Here is an 18,114-nt window from a genome sequence, read left to right on the forward strand (position 1 = left end):
AGCATTGTGTTGTACAGGATACAAAAAGTAATATGCCACTAGCAGAAAGCACAACATGCAAAAGTAAGTGCAAGAAGATAACAAAATTTGCACACAGAACTGTCAGTAAAATTAAAATGAATCAGAGATAAGTACGGAGCTGCTGTGAAGTTGGGGGGAGGGGGGTTAAAGATAGATAAATGATCTAGAACTAAGAAATTTTTTATACTCAAAGTATTGTGGGGTTGTTGGTGTCTTTTGTCAGTGTTGGTGAGGTGGGATGATCTGACTCATTTTAACTTAATGTTTTATTAGTAGTGTATTTCTGTAATCATCCTTATACAGTGAGTGACAACAAATGTAAGCACTGGAAGGATTCATCCACCGTGGACCCAGTTTAATACATGGCCAGTATGGGAATGATAGTTGAAATTATCTGTGACAACTAGAACAGCCATTAAAGTGAATTAGCATTGTGATGACCATTGCACTGTATCACATTGTTTGTGAACACTGTGAAGGGCTCCAGGAAATGACGCATACATTGTGTGAAACAATGTTACCAGCACGTGACAAGAGTTTGAAAGTTGGATTGGCATATGATCAGCTGGTGAAATTGTGTAATATTCAGGCACGTGAGGCATTTGGCTTCTACGGTGGACTAAAAGGAAATGTAAGAAGAAATTTCACACATATCACAAGATGCTGGTTGACATGCTGACCACACCAAGGGAGGAATGTCATGTGGTGTGATAAGAATGTTGTTACACCTTCAAATCTTCACCTGTCATCTGGGCATCAATAATAGATTCACTAAAACAGCCAATGTCATCACAAACCATTACTTGAAGAAAAGCAGAAGGTGGTGGACTACTGAATCACCAACCCATGTGTTAGCAATACAGGTGGCTACATTTGGAGTAGTCCCATGCTGGGAAGCATGAACTGCTGAACAGTGGTAACAGCAATGAACCTTGGCTATGCATTGCTTCAGATGCTGTCATTTGCGATTTATGGCAATGCCAAAATGGTAGAACACATTCTGCTAGTCTTTTGAAGGGACATGCTGACTTACTACTTTAGGGGTGAGGGCAATCAGTTACAACTTCATGTCTCCTCTGGTAGTGGTTCAGAGAACTCTGATGGAACTGAGGTACATAACAACCTCCTCATGTGTTATCTCTAATGAGACTGCATCCTAGTACCATCTCTCAACAGGAAAATGCTTGTCCACGTAACAGTATGAATCTCTATGATATGCCTGTACAATACTAAGGTACTCTCTTGGCCAGCAAAATCCACTTATCTGTCCACTACAGAATATCAGCCCTGTCCCAGTGACAATAGCCAGGACATTGAAGGCCATTTACAACAGCTGGGCAGTTTATTTAAGAAAGGAATACTACAGCTGTAGGGCACCCTTCTGAGCCTAATCATTTCATTCAACTAGTTAGATCGGGCTGTGACATCCTACTGGCAAAGAACTGGCAGTATGCTTCTTCTGCAGATTACATCATTCATGTAACTTGGTTTTATAATCTCTGAATCAAACCACATAATGTCTCAGTGCATGAAATATCATTTCTCTTCCTCTTCTCCTTTAAGGTGCTTATGGTTTTTTTGTAAGTGACAGTACATAACAACATTTGGCCATCATTAGTCACTTAAATCAACAAACCAGTAGAGCTTATTAATCTACTGTGGTAATCAGAAAATTGTGCTACATTGGAATTCAAATCTCCTGTTTATTGCAAGTGGTTGTTTTAAGTAGGTCATCTGAGCACATTTCCGGGAGCGATTCAAAACTTTGTATCAGTCATTTTTCACGCCTGTTTCCCTGATTGTCTTTAATTTTTACTTTGCTCATTTTGGTTGCTCTGCACCTTTGTAGTTTTCCTTAATGTATTAAACAGGCCTCCTTATGAACACTGTAAGGCAGGTAGTTATGATTGACAAGCCACACAAATAAAATTAAAATATGTGAATACATTTATTTGTAGGTGGACCTAACAATACAAACATAATCTGATCGTGGAGAGATAAGGAAAATTTTTGTTTATCTAAACATGCAAGTTGATAAAAATTTATTACCTAAGAAAATCATGACGACCACAAGTCTCTTGGTTATTAACACGATGTTCATAGACACAGCATGAACACTTTCTGAAATTGAAACTTCTTCACTGTTGTCCTTTTTCCGCCCCGTGTATGTGTATGTAACAGCAGTGCAGTGAGGAGGCACTGAGTTGTACACGCACAATTTTTGGCTCTTAGTAAGTATTTGAGTTAGTTTCCTTGTTAAAGGCATTTGATTGTAGTTGTTTCATGTGTCTAATCTGTTTATTTCTGGTGAGGTGTAAAGTCTTTGTTCCATTCTTGGAGAAGTGTAAGGTTCAGTTGGTGATGTGAGCTGTAATTGCATTTTAAATGATCTCTTGGCGATAAAATTCATATTTTTAAAGTAACTATAATACACTTATTGTTAATATTATTTTTATTTCCATCATTTTCTCTGTAACAGTAAACCTCTGTGTGATGTTACAGAACACTTACAGAACCTGTTGTGGATCTTGTATACCATCAAAGACGAGTTGGTCTTGTCCTGTGGCACCCAACTGCCTTGAATGTCCTTCTCACTGCAGGTAAATTTATTTTACAAAACCAAATCATTTATCTGTGCCAGCTTTGCATTTTAATTTTAATTAAACTGTCCTTGTATGTCCAACATGATCAAAAAAGTTTTTTACAAAATATTTTTTTTAATTTTTTGTAATGAATTGATGGTGAAGGACTGATTTTTTCCAAAATTATTAATGGAGATGATCACTTTGAAAGGTGGAGAGAATCCTAAAAAGTAATTGATGTGTTTTCTGATTTAATTGACACAGTGTTTTTTAACCTTTTTGCTTGAATAATTGACAGTACTTTCATCAGAATCACTTAATAGCTACCCCTGAAATGACAGTAGTGGGAAATGTGTAACAATTCCATTGTTCAAAATATCCTTCCAAAACTGGAAAGGAAAGACAACATAGTTAACTAGGAGAAGTTAACTATGGATGTTTGATGTTCTCCAGTTTTCATAAATTGATTTCACATTAGTTATCACAAGGCATACTATTGTAACCAAATTTATTGTACATGACTTTTTCTGTGGACTTCTAGAGACTTTATCATCTGCTGCTAAAGGATTTTGGCTATGACAACTGCAATCACAGTTAGTTGGGGAGACATTTCTGGTTTTCTCACCCATGTACTCCCATGTGACTGCAGTATTCAATTTTGGTTTCGAATGCACGAGTGTAGGTAGAGCACATCAGGACTCCATTAATTATGGTAGGAAACTGCTGTTAGAATTTAAATACTTTAGGAGTAAAGGAGACCATGCACTGAAAAGCAGAAGCATTGAGTCATTGATATGTGCACACAAAAAGAAAGGGGTAAAAAATTCTTGCTATCTTTCGGAGTAAATTCTTTGCAGAGACAAAGCTTTGTGTGTGTGTGTGTGTGTGTGTGTGTGAGATTTACTCCAAAAGCTAGCAAGTTTTTGTCCTTTCTTTGTTTGTCCGCCTGTTGATCACTAAACACTTCAGCTTTTGGGTGAGAGGATGCAATTAACATTGTTACTGTTGGATCTTGAATATTCTGTGGTGGAGCAAAGTGATGGTTGGAAATTCAACACAAGTACATATACTACTTGGAATTACTGAATAATAGATACAAATTATCATTGTGTTTCTTTCTTCTGTGTTGCTCCTTTCTACTTTCTTTCTTTTTCTCTTGTCTTTACACACAGTTCTGGATATATCTTGACTCACTTCTTTCTCAATAGTGAGCCGCACATCAAAGTTATTGCAGTTCATAAAGAAGTTACACACTGAATTAGAGAACTAAATATAAAGATGAGGCTGTTGAAATCATTCTGAGCTTAATAACTTGTGTTTTCCAATAATTAAGTTGCTTTACTTTTTGTTTGAAAATCAGAGGTTGCAATAGCTGTCTCATGAGTAATTTACGATAGCCTCCAAAGATCATTGCATATGCCAGTGGACTGCACTGATCAATTAATAGATTTGTTGAATCTAAAATTTGATTAATGATAGTGACTTTTGTTCCTTAAGTTAATGGCATTAATAATTGCTTTTGATACTCAAACTAATATCAAGATATTGATAATGCTTGCTTTTATGAGGATGCAGTGAAGAACATTTGAATCCTTCAACACAGGAATCTTTTAAAAAGGAAAAGGGGAGAAATTTAAAGTAAGGTAAATACATAAGATTCACAGGCATTATGTAGTATTGGAACTGCATGATGTAGAATAAATGTGTAAAGTACTGTTATGTAAAGATTGTGAGAAATGGAATGCAAAACATTTCCCCCTAAATTTTTGTGTGTGTGTGTGTGTGTGTGTGTGTGTGTGTGTGTGTGTGTGTGTGTGTGTGTGTGTGTGTAAATGATTTCATGTAAGTTACAAACATGTTTGTTATGTAGTAAAGAGGGCTTTCTAATGAGGTGGCTACATAAACAATGTAGATGTTAAAGCATCACAATTTTGATCTAAAGGTAAGATGTACGAAGCAAGCACTGCACATGCCTGCGACTTAGATGCACGTATGTAATATGGTGAATTAGCCACTGTTGAGATTTTACTTTCTTACAGAATGTTAATAGAATAAATTATTTTGAAAACACATGATTTGGTGCAAAAGTTGTCACTTCTTTATTAAAGCTACCAGTTTTGGTCAAATACACATACCACCTTCAGCTATCTACATAGTCTGTCCAAACTCTGACAAAATTTCAGCAGTTATTCGGATATTTTGTGGGTTCTTTGGTATAAGGTAACTGTGTTCTCAAATAGCTCCTCAAAGAGTAATCACAATTTGTTTGATTTCTCACCCCATTTATCTTTGTATTTTTATTACATTGAAAATTTCTGTACAGCAATGCAAATACAAATGGCATGTGCTGTCTGTCTTGTTTGGAATCAGATTTGTTCAATTCACTCAAAGTAATGCCCACATTACTCTTAGACCTCTAGGTTGCAGTCAGTATTTCTCAGTTCTGTCTTTTTTCCAGCAGTGTTAGTTGCACATTAACATTGATACACAGCAGTGTGGATAAGCTTATTGACTAAGAGTTGGCTGATATGTTCCTTGTGTACGAGTTCATGGAATACAACAGAAGAGTGGCACAGCAAAACTATGCTGAGCTTTTCCTACAGTGATAGCAGCAACACCACTGTACTTTTGCATCTGCCTGTATGCTTTTATGATTGCTCCTTATGGACTTTTTCAATGTTTCGAAGATATTTTCAAGGAAACAGTGATAATTGGGGTAACAGAGGGTAACAAAATAAATAAATCAATATTGCTCTGTAAAGAGCCACTATAAACAACAGATTCCTTGCGCACCAAAACATACAGAAAATATCCCTGAACAGCCTCTAATGTTTTGTTATTGGAATTTGGATTCGCCCTGTATGCGCAATGAAAAGGACCGTTATTAAGTAGACTATTCTGAGCATTGGCTGCCATCCCATCTGCAGTTATGCTTCTTGAATTGATGGAACCTGTCAGAAGTTTCTTGTGTAGACTATGTAGGACTGGAGCACCAAGGAATGTGAGAGCTGTCAATCTGAAAAATCCAAGCAGCAGATCTATAGGCAGTTAAATGAGAGAGCATCAGAGAACTAACTTTTAACAGTGAAAGAGGGAGGGTGATATAGAACTGAAGGAAAATATTTTAAAGACAAGATAATCAAATAGGTGAATGTGTGGACTTTCATATTAAAACAATGCCATTATACGGAAAATATCAAAAGATTTGACAAACAGTGAATAACGATGAAACCAACTCGCTTCAAAAGTTTATTAGGCCTAAAGCAGCAGTTTGTTGCCTGAAAGGAGCTAAAAGTGGCCTCATACATAAATTTGTGTTGTTTATGAGCAATGAATTCAACACTATTCGGATATGAAGCCATGTTGTTTGAAATTTTATCAAGACATGTAAGTTGGTTTGCACACTGATACCTAATGAGTACAACTTTTTTCATGTCTTTCCTTTCTGAAAGTATTAGTAAGGTATCTTCCATACTATTACCTAATTATTATTACTCAAATGTCAGTAACACATAAAAGGTATAAGGTTAACGTAGTTATTTTGTTTTTGCATGTTCCATGGAACATATTTGTGACAATTTGCTATGATGTGGAACTTTCCAGTAGGTTTACAAGTAAGATACATATTCTCTGTGAAAATGTGAACTTCTGTAGAAAACACGAACTGTTTTGTCACACATCATAATATTGCACGACAACTCTTAATTTTTTGAATTCATAGTCACTTTGATATACTCTTAGTCTTGTTTTTTGTATGCTTTGATTGGTGCAGATTGTCGATTGTCAGCAGGGCTGTCTGAATGTGTTCATTCTAACCAGGGTGGGTGACTGCAGATTCATAATATTCTCCAGTATGTTCCAGAATTAGTTTTAGTTACTAGAACCTAGAGATTTTAAGTACGAATAAATGTATTTAATTTATCACGGAATGTATTCAAATCGTAAATCCTTGTTCTGTTCTGTTTCACATATTCTGTGTTAATATTTTTTTCGGTCAGTGTATTAAATGCCAGTAAATAGTTGTGGACTTTGATTTTACCACTGGCAACCGTAGGAGTTTAAAATATAATCACTGTAACACGAGTCTTTTGCTGATAAATGATAAAAGCACCTTTATAACTAATATTCTAATTTAGGTAGTTGTAGTAAGTGAAGGCTTGAATGAATCAATTCAATACATATAATACAATTTAATTTGTTTTTGTTTTTAATATAGGTTCTGACAACCAAGTGGCAATATGGAATGTGGGAACAGGTGACATTTTGGTGCACATAGATTGCCACCCTGATGTTGTATACAGCGCATCTTGGAACTGGGATGGTTCACAGCTCTTGACAACTTGTAAAGACAAAAAGATGCGCATCATAAACCCACGCACTGGCACTGTTGAGGAGGTGATTGCACTTGATATCTATCCTTAATTTGCACTGAAAATATTTCACAAAATATGATTTTTTCATTTTCTTTAAAATTTTCTCATAGCCCATGAGGGATCGTAGGATTAAACAATTTTCAGTGAAATCGTGTTATGTATGCTACTGGGCTGTAGAGCAGCTGAAGTGGTATGCATGAAAGGAATACCGCTTTTCCTACCTCCATGTGTTCCCCTTGCCTGCAATTGCCAGAAAGAAGGCTATTGCTGTGCCTGGGATTGTAAATGCATGTCGTTGTCACAGTATCATTGCATAGTCAAAGTAGTACTAGGGAGAAGTAACTATGGCAACTAGAAGCAAGTTAAGCACTGGATTTGAACACTGTTGATTCACACACCTGTTGCAAGTACATCTTATGCCAGACTTACAGTCAAAATTACTTCCCTACAGTATTGTTTGATTGCAAAGATTTGCAGATGAGAGGTGATGAAACATGTATAATATTTGCATCAAGGCTTCAGATATCTGCTACTAGAGGACTGGGATAAGAAAGCGATAATTGGGGAAAGTGTGCAAAAAAGATGGTGAGGGTAATTTCCTTGCTTGGGCCATCAGCCAAAACGTAAAGGTACTTTACTTGCATTGGTTTGACTAGCATTACATTCACCCTTCTGCTCCACTGGCTGCATGCATTCCCAACACTGACATGAAATCACTTTCTTGCACATTTAACCTAGGGTGGACACAAAATCCTTGAGACTGTTGATAGGATACTTATCTGCCATGTATGCTGAAAGTAGGGAATTGATCAGTCTAATATGAATGATACTGCCATTCATTAGATGGTTCTAAAATGGGAAATCTGGAATTCTGAAATTTTAATAATGGATAGTTAGCTGAAAGTATTTGAATAGAAATATCAAAAGAACTAAAACTCACTGTGAGTGCAAAAACTATTTTGTTTAAATATTCTCCACTATAATTTAAACTGGTGGTTTAATCGCAGTTACTTTTATAAGATAGAATCCACGTCTTTTTCAAGCAGCAGGTATATTTGCCAAGCATAAACAACTAGTATGTTCCAGACTGAATAATTTAGTGGAGAGCTTACTATAAAATCCTTAAATGCAGTGCAAATAATTGTCTTAGGATACATTTAGTGACAAAGCTGTCAAGAGTGTGCAGGTTGCTGACACGCAATGTTACTGTAGTAATAGCTTTTCTCCACTTATCACACCACATGAACTGTAAAAGTCAAACTAGTGCTGCTAGCGGAAGTTACAGTAAAGAACAGACTGTCTTTAGCATCCATAGGCTGTTGGCTCAAAAAACAGTTTTTTGTAACCACTCTTTGATTGGTGTCAGCTCCTTTACTTTCTGCAGCCTGACTGTGTACAAAATTAGAGCTTTTTCTGTGAATTCTGGTGAACATTTGTATGAATGAGGTAGGCTGATTTTAGAACATTGCATGTTTTTGGCACCATACCCTACACAAGTGTCTTCAAAAGTTCAAACAGTGGTGACAGGGTTCCTAAAATGCAAACAGTATCCTTTTCCTAATTGTGGTAAATCCAAAAGTAATAAGAGATCTGATACTGGCATACAACTTAATAAAAGCCTATACATTTAGTGTTTCTCATTGCATTATATATTGCTATCAATCCTCAATCTGATATTGACATTTTGATGAACTTGTATCTGAGTGGTGACTGAAGGCTTGTTTTAGTCCCGTGCGTACTCAGTACATTAAATAACTGTTCACATGTTGCTGTGAGTACATTCAGAAATGATTTTTCACAATACAGGCATAAGTTGTTATTGATATTAAATGGTAATGTGTGGATGTCACTGTGGAGTTAGGTAACAAACAGCTAATTTCCATTAGATTTGCCTTTTATTTATTGTCTTCAGGTAGTTGGCTATAAGCATTGGCAGTTTGGCACTGACAGTGGTAGTCTTTTCCTGCAGTGGTGTTTATTCTCATATTTCGGTGGCATCTTACTCCACTATTAGCTTTACAAGCCACCTATAGATGAACTCTCACCATAATTACTCCTCTCATGCAGAAACGAATGAGCTGATGCCTTTGAAGTGCTGTCCTGCTCATGTTCGTGAATAAAACTTTGCCTGTTGCACTGAAGACATGGTATAAGAGCGTCTTGGTTCTGTGTTGTTCATTGTAACAGATTCTCCAATTACTACACAGTTATGTCGCATGTGATAGCTGTCCAAGGGTGTATACAACCCGGGACAACCATGATATCCGGGAAAAATCCGGGAATTTTTTCATCCGGGAGAAAACCGGGAAAAAACCGGGAATTGTTTAGAATTCCAGGAATTTTTCTTGTGATTTTGACTGGTAAGAACCAATACTCTAACAAAGGGTATTACTGTATCCTGCTACTGCAGTTAATACCGCAGCAACAAAACATGAACGAGAAAAAAAAAAATGAAAATAAAACTTAAGTTGCAAAGAAAATGCGCCATATACGACAACAAAACACAGTACTCATACAAGCGTCTGCCAACAGCAAAGTGTGTCAAAGGCTTTAGGAAGACTATGCAATACTTCATAACGACAAATTGCCTCCGATGAGTGTGACGTGACAACTGTTTAAAAACTACTTAATACTGCCCCCATTCGGAAATGTAGTAAATCTGGGGCTGATGCCCAGAGCAGTCTGAGTTGTGGTGGGGAGAAGGGTCATCTCCATGTGACCTCTTTGCTTCAAGTGATTTTGTTGATTCCTCTTTGTTTATTGCTCTCACGTTAAAATGATAACAAATGGATTTTTGCGGCCAGGGGCTATCAAATGAATTAAAATATGTTCGCATAATTACGGAAGGCTAAAATATGTTATTAGTTTTAGTTTATTTCCACTTTCCTGACAGTCGAGCATTAATCGCCTTGCAGAACAATGTAGTTTTTTTGTCAGTTTGCTAAAGATATGTGGTTTTCATTAATCTTTTCTGCTGAGGCTGTCAGTTTACTTGAAACGAAGTGTTTAATTTCACAGAATTGGCTAGTTTCAACTGTTCGCTGCATTTCAAGTGCATGTATGGCGTTACGCCATAATAAAGAACCAAACATTAGATGATACAGTACTGGTACTCCAAAAAAATTTACATACGGATGTGCATTTTAAGCCAAATTACGCATTTCCTACTACAGTAGTACAAGTTTATATGCCAACTAGCTCTGCAGATGACGAAGAAATTGAAGAAATGTATGATGAAATAAAAGAAATTATTCAGACAGTGAAGGGAGACGAAAATTTAATAGTCATTGGTGACTGGAATTCGAGTGTAGGAAAAGGGAGAGAAGGAAACGTAGTAGGTGAATATGGATTGGGGCTAAGAAATGAAAGAGGAAGCCGCCTGGTAGAATTTTGCACAGAGCACACCTTAATCATAGGTAACACTTGGTTTAAGAATCATGATAGAAGGTTGTATACATGGAAGAACCCTGGAGACACTAAAAGGTATCAGATAGATTATATAATGGTAAGACAGAGATTTAGGAACCAGGTTTTAAATTGTAAGACATTTCCAGGGGCAGATGTGGACTCTGACCACAATCTATTGGTTATGACCTGTAGATTAAAACTGAAGAAACTGCAAAAAGGTGGGAACTTAAGGAGATGGGACCTGGATAAACTGAAAGAACCAGAGGTTGTACAGAGTTTCAGGGAGAGCATAAGGGAACAACTGACAGGAATGGGGGAAAGAAATACAGTAGAAGAAGAATGGGTAACTTTGAGGGATAAAGTAGTGAAGGCAGCAGAGGATCAAGTAGGTAAAAAGACGAGGGCTAGTAGAAATCCTTGGATAATGGAAGAAATATTGAATTTAATTGATGAAAGGAGAAAATATAAAAATGCAGTAAATGAAGCAGGCAAAAAGGAATACAAACGTCTCAAAAATGAGATCGACAGGAAGTGCAAAATGGCTAAGCAGGGATGGCTAGAGGACAAATGTAAGGATGTAGAGGTGTATCTCACTAGGGGTCAGATAGATACTGCCTACAGGAAAATTAAAGAGACTTTTGGAGATAAGAGAACCACTTGCATGAACATCAAGAGCTCAGATGGAAACCCAGTTCTAAGCAAAGAAGGGAAAGCAGAAAGGTGGAAGGAGTATATAGAGGGTCTATACAAGGGCGATGCACTTGAGGACAATATTATGGAAATGGAAGAGGATGTAGATGAAGATGAAATGGGAGATATGATACTGCGTGAAGAGTTTGACAGAGCACTGAAAGACCTGAGTCGAAACAAGGCCCCCGGAGTAGACAACATTCCATTGGAACTACTGACGGCCTTGGGAGAGCCAGTCCTGACAAAACTCTACCATCTGGTGAGCAAGATGTATGAAACAGGCGAAATACCCTCAGACTTCAAGAAGAATATAATAATTCCAATCCCAAAGAAAGCAGGTGTTGACAGATGTGAAAATTACCGAACAATCAGTTTAATAAGCCACAGCTGCAAAATACTAACACGAATTCTTTACAGACGAATGGAAAAACTAGTAGAAGCCGACCTCGGGGAAGATCAGTTTGGATTCCGTAGAAATACTGGAACACGTGAGGCAATACTGACCTTACGACTTATCTTAGAAGAAAGATTAAGGAAAGGCAAACCTACGTTTCTAGCATTTGTAGACTTAGAGAAAGCTTTTGACAATGTTGACTGGAATACTCTCTTTCAAATTCTAAAGGTGGCAGGGGTAAAATACAGGGAGCGAAAGGCTATTTACAATTTGTACAGAAACCAGATGGCAGTTATAAGAGTCGAGGGACATGAAAGGGAAGCAGTGGTTGGGAAGGGAGTGAGACAGGGTTGTAGCCTCTCCCCGATGTTATTCAATCTGTATATTGAGCAAGCAGTAAAGGAAACAAAAGAAAAATTCGGGGTAGGTATTAAAATCCATGGAGAAGAAGTAAAAACTTTGAGGTTCGCCGATGACATTGTAATTCTTTCAGAGACAGCAAAGGACTTAGAAGAGCAGTTGAACGGAATGGATGGTGTCTTGAAGGGGGGATATAAGATGAACATCAACAAAAACAAAACGAGAATAATGGAATGTAGTCGAATTAAGTCGGGCGATGTTGAGGGTATTAGATTAGGAAATGAGACACTTAAAGTAGTAAAGGAGTTTTGCTATTTGGGGAGCAAAATAACTGATGATGGTCGAAATAGAGAGGATATAAAATGTAGACTGGCAATGGGAAGGAAAGCGTTTCTGAAGAAGAGAAATTTGTTAACATCGAGTATAGATTTAAGTGTCAGGAAGTCGTTTCTGAAAGTATTTGTATGGAGTGTAGCCATGTATGGAAGTGAAACATGGACGATAAATAATTTAGACAAGAAGAGAATAGAAGCTTTCGAAATGTGGTGCTACAGAAGAATGCTGAAGATTAGATGGGTAGATCACAAAACTAATGAGGAAGTATTGAATAGGATTGGGGAGAAGAGAGGTTTGTGGCACAACTTGACCAGAAGAAGGGATCGGTTGGTAGGACATGTTCTGAGGCATCAAGGGATCACCAATTTAGTATTGGAAGGCAGCGTGGAGGGTAAAAATCGTAGGGGGGGACCAAGAGATGAATACACTAAGCAGATTCAGAAGGATGTAGGTTGCAGTAGGTACTGGGAGATGAAGAAGCTTGCACAGGATAGAGTAGCATGGAGAGCTGCATCAAACCAGTCTCAGGACTGAAGACCACAACAACAACAACAGTATGGTTCGTGAAATTCCGATGTGCTTCAAGTATCCTCTGATGTCTTGTTTCTTTTATGACATAATGTAAGATCTTGTAATGTTTTACATGTGCGAACATATGGGCTTCCTGCGTCATCGTAGCTGTGTAAGCGCTGTGATGCCTGTTAACTGGCGCTCTCTTCCAACTGGTGAAACGAACCTATTTCTAACAGGTCGTGGGAAAATATTGCGAATGGTGGCTTGAAAAGCGTTACATTCAAACCGAATTTCCTTTTACGCGAGATGATCTATGTGCGAGAATGTACGATGAATTTCTTAAATCACAAAGTGTTTGATTCTCATTTAAAAATCCACTCTTTGAAGACGACCATTTAGAAGAATTTCGAGCCCAGAAGATCAGACATTTACGTTGTTATTAAAAATTTTACTGGCACATTTGTGTGATGTATCTTAAAGTGTAACACACACAAAAAAATCAACATTATATGCGGAAGCTTAGCTTCCCTTCAGCTTATTAATTTTCGAGACCAATGTTATATGTGAATGCTATGTATATTAGTTTAAACCATTAAGTTTTCTTATTTGTGTTTTTGCGCTACTTGAGTGATCTTGCTATTGGCTGACTGCATCACGTGTCCTATGCTGTCATCAGCTGACATGAGCTATGACTGAAATAAATTATCTGCAAATTTTGTAATCGTTGAATTGGGGGAAGGAGAGTAGAGGCAAACTACATCCAGAAACCCCTTAAATTGGGTATGCATTTAGTTCATTGATGGGAAAATGATATGGCTTCTTAATAGAACAGTCATTTTTTGAGTGTTTAAATCCTGCCACACGGAGAAAAGAAAGGTCATTTTGGAAGAAAAAGTTGTCAAAGTTTTTGCAAAAGCAAATGGTCCAGTCAGAAAGTTCCCAATGAGCGCTTCTTTAAACTACCAATTTGTGTGTCTTCACTCATGTAGCATGATAACCTTTTAAATTTGTACAGTCAATTAAAAAAAAAAAATCAGGGTTTTTGCAAAAAAAATAGATTCTACATTTTCTGGTCTCTACCAGTTGCTTATTCTGCCTGTTGCATTACCTCTCCATGGCTCAGGCATAATGATGTTCCATGCAGTCATACATCTGTATAAAGAACACAAATTTTAGATTGATTAAGCATAATATAATAATAAATTTGCTCCCAGGTGAGCCTTACTCTTCATAGTAACCACTCAAAATAAAAAAAAATAAAAAACAAGTTTCTTTTTGCATGTATTACACTTCATAAACATGAGTGTAAGACTTCCAAGAGCTCTGTACTTGCGTCGACATACATTTTCATTGCAGTGCAGATTCAGTTTACTTTCTATTTACAGTGTTTACTATAACAGCATTGCTGTAAAAGTCGTAATGAAACCATCTTGTCATAGATCTGCCAGATTGGCCACTCTGCTCATCAGTATAAACTTCTTTCACAACTTTGTCCTGTCCACAGTTCATACTTACGGCAACTTCTCTACCTTTTTTTACAATTCAGGACATATTTGACTGATAATGTTCACCATGTAGGCTCAGTTTATCCGAATAAGTAGCCAAATATATGGCTTGCTGCTGTTGGCAGTAGAATTTGATCCTTACGGGACAATGCTTTCATTGTCTCAATGTATGTGGCCTGTCAAGAATTCCTGCCAAAGATCATAATGCTACTTACTACTTTTCATCCACAAGCCCAGATTGTATGCATGTTTAGCTAGGTGGTAGCAGCAAATCATTGATAACTGATAAGGCTAGAGAATAATCAGTGTAAACATTTTACTTGTTTTACATTGCATTGGCTGATTAGGATTCCTAATCATGCTGCTCATGCTATCATAATAATTGTTTTTATCATGTACAGCATGAAGTATCAAAATTATTAACACTTGCTGCAAATGATTTCATAACAGTACTTCTGAAGAAGGCCTTTTGGCCGAAAGCTAAAATATATAACAGTCTTTTCATTGTGCCTGTCTGTGACTTAATGTCTTCTCAGTATGGTGAAGTAACAATCTGTCCTTTTCATAATATTGTTGCTATTTTGGAATGGCGTGAGGCAGTTCTTTTTGTTTCCTATGCCTCCAAGATAATTTGACATTGATTTAGTTCATGGTTTCTTTGCATTATGATTTTTATCTGTTAATCTGAAATCCATTATTACAACAAATGTGGAAATAAGAATGCTTTTACTGGTTATTGTAGTCAGTAAACCATGTGACATGTTTTTGTAGTCAAAAACATTAAACAATCTAATGGGAAATACCTTACTGTAACACTATTCATATTGGGGACAAGGTTTTTTTTAATTCACTTGAAGCAATAAATTATGCTACCCTTCACATAGTTAGAGGACTTCCCAAGGCAGATGGGCACTGATAAATAAACCTAACTTTATCTCACAGTGTAAACATCACTTCCATGTCTTATTTTTCATTTAATTGTATTGATAAGCCTTTTAATGTATTGTAAAGAAATAGTCCTTCTTGATATGATTTTTTTTTTTATTTATAAACCAGTTTATACCTCTACAAACCATTCACGATAACAGATGACTGTCACGGCTGCAGATTAAGTAACAGTAAGGTTGATGAAGCTTCTGAATAACACAAAAGTTCAGACATTTACCAAAGTAAAGTTGATCTCAAAAACAAATTTTTGTACAGAAGGAAAGTGTTAAATTTTCTGATGGGTGTACCTATGACGGTACTAATGACATTTATTTATTTATTTATCAAAGGATAGAAAAAATTACACATCTATTAAAACTAAGCTGGACTTCACAACTGTGCTCAGTAATTTCTAATGTTGACCGTAGCTTCATCTTACCTTTTCAGTCTGATTGGAGCATGTTACATTGTCCATAATATCGAGCCCCCCTGCGGGTCCGGGGATTAGAATAGGCCCGAGGTATTCCTGCCTGTCGTAAGAGGCGACTAAAAGGAGTCCATCCCCCTCACGGGGGTAGTTAGCGCCTGCGTCCGGAGACGGACGGTTCCACGACCTATAATCGTGGTCTTTTTGGTTTTTCACTTCTCGTTTCTTCCTTCCTTTTGTTGGTTCCTTTCTTTGCTCTTCTCCACCCCACTGTCTTCCTTACTCTTTCCCTTGACTTCTCCTTGCCTTCTCATTGCCTTTTTCTCCTTGCCTTCTCATTGCCTTTTTCTCCTTGCCTTCTCATTGCCTTTTTCTCCTTGCCTTCTCATTGCCTTTTTCTCCTTGCCTTCTCATTGCCTTTTTTTCCTTGCCTTCTTATTGCCTTCTTCTCCTTGCCTTCTCTGGTCTCCGCCTTGGCGTTTGAGACAGTCTGTCCTCTTTCTCCCTCTCTCTCTTCTTTTTCCTCTTCTTCCTTCCTCCCTGTGCGTGCCTGAAGGCCGACCCACGCGTTCGCACGCGTAGCCGGTGACGGGGTAACGCGTAAGTCCCCGCCCTGGGTAGACATGTAAGGCACGCGCGTACCCCCTGGTAAAGGCCAGGCCCGGGGAGGGGTGATTGCCTGAGCTGATACCTTCTGACCATGCCGATTGGTCCCTCCGTCTGTTTCTCGGGAGGTGTGACCTGAGGTGTAACCATTCACCTAAGGCGGGAGTGCCCTCTGAGAGGGTCCCCACAAGGAAGGAGCGCGCCATCGGAGATGCTGGCAATCATGGGGGATTCCTCCGCAATGGATTCTACTCCATCTCTCTCGACTTCGACCCAAAAACGGAAACGTGACCAGCCAACAGTGACAAAAGTACTACCGCCTGCCCCACAGTTCCTCGTAGTTTCTCGATCTGAGGACGGAAAGGATTTTTCCTCTGTCAACCCTTTCGTTATTCAGAAGGGCGTAGATGCCATAGCCGGATCTGTCAAATCTTGTACCAGGTTGCGTAACGGCACCTTATTACTAGAAACTGAGAGTGCCTTTCAGGCACAAAAACTGCTTCGGGCCACCCTCCTGCACACGTTCCCTGTCCGTGTGGAGGCCCACCGAACTTTGAATTCGTCTCGTGGTGTAGTCTATACTAGCTCCCTCGACGGATTGACTGACGAGGAGCTTCAATCTTTCCTCGCTGAGCAGGGCGTGACGGCTGTCCATCGGGTCATGAAAAAGGTCAACAATGACCTTGTACCGACCCGCACACTTTTCTTGACCTTCGATAGTGTTAAGCTGCCATCGCGCATCAAGGCAGGCTACGAGGTTATTTCTGTTCGCCCCTATGTCCCGACACCTACGCGCTGCTACCAGTGTCAGCGTTTCAATCACACTCGACAGTCTTGTTCCAATGCGGCTAAATGTGTCACTTGTGGCAGGGATGCCCATGAGGGTGACTGTCCACCACCGTCTCCTCGTTGCGTGAACTGTCAGGGTGACCATGCCGCATCCTCCCGCGACTGTCCTGTCTATAAGGAAGAACGCTGTATCCAAGAAATTCGGGTCAAAGAGATAGTGTCCACCTCGGCTGCTCGCAAGCTATTGGCTAGTAGGAAGCCCACGCTGCTCCCAGCGGGGAAATACAGTACTGTCCTCGCCTCTCCTCGGACTACCCGGGAGGTAGCAACCCAGACATGCGATCTGACCTTCAGCACCACGGTCGTCCGTTCGGCCAGTGCTAAGATCGCGCGGTCGACGTCTCCTCTTCCTCCCATCACCCCACAGACACCAGCCCCTTCATCAGCTTCTGCTAAGTCGAAGACCCCGAAGTCAGATGCACGGGCCTTCAAGAAGGAACCATCCCGTGCAAACTTCCTCCGTCTCTCGACCTCCCAGCCTTCGACCGGTACTTCCACCAAACGTCCTTCCAAAAAGGCGCATAGGAAGCACAGTTCTCCTTCTCCGCCACGGCGCATTTCTTCTCCTGCGCCACCCAGCGGTTGCCCCCCAGGCCGTCATCCGTTTCGCCTGGCCGCACCGCTGGTAGCCTTACATCTGGCCGTTCACCGGCGGAGGAAGCTCCCTCTCCCGGCCATCCTCCCGAGATGGCCAATGACCCTATAGCCCCATGGACGATGACTGTCCGCCTACTGATAGCGGCGGCAGTGCTCGCTCGAAGCCAGGCCCTAAGCGGCCTTCGAGGTGACCCCTTCTCTCATCTTCCTTTTCTTACGATGGCACTTATTCACTGGAATATTCGCAGCATTCGCTCCAACCGAGAGGACTTGAAGTTGCTGCTCCGCTTGCACCGTCCGCTCGTCGTAGCCCTCCAGGAAACGAAGCTACGCCCATGCGATCAAATTGCCTTGGCACACTACACCTCTGTGCGTTTTGACCTACCCCCTGTGGTAGGTATCCCAGCTCATGGAGGGGTTATGTTGCTGCTCCGGGATGATATTTACTACGATCCCATCACGTTGCACACAGGCCTGCAGGCAGTTGCCATCCGCATTACTCTCCCCACTTTTACGTTTTCCTTTT

General features: G+C 39.4%; 1 protein-coding gene across 2 annotated transcripts in view; it reads left to right on the forward strand.

Annotated features, from left to right (window-relative positions):
* LOC126100103 (coronin-6) overlaps positions 1-18,114 on the forward strand; it is a 97,304-nt gene that overhangs the window by 21,830 nt on the left and 57,360 nt on the right. For both annotated transcript variants that reach the window (XM_049910619.1, XM_049910618.1), the window contains exons 4-5: positions 2,524-2,621; positions 6,820-6,998. In XM_049910619.1, the coding sequence (XP_049766576.1) occupies positions 2,524-2,621; positions 6,820-6,998 (277 nt within the window). The remainder of the gene's footprint in view (positions 1-2,523; positions 2,622-6,819; positions 6,999-18,114) is intronic.

This window comes from Schistocerca cancellata, chromosome 9 (assembly GCF_023864275.1).
Source record: "Schistocerca cancellata isolate TAMUIC-IGC-003103 chromosome 9, iqSchCanc2.1, whole genome shotgun sequence".
Taxonomy (NCBI): Eukaryota; Metazoa; Arthropoda; class Insecta; order Orthoptera; family Acrididae; genus Schistocerca; species Schistocerca cancellata.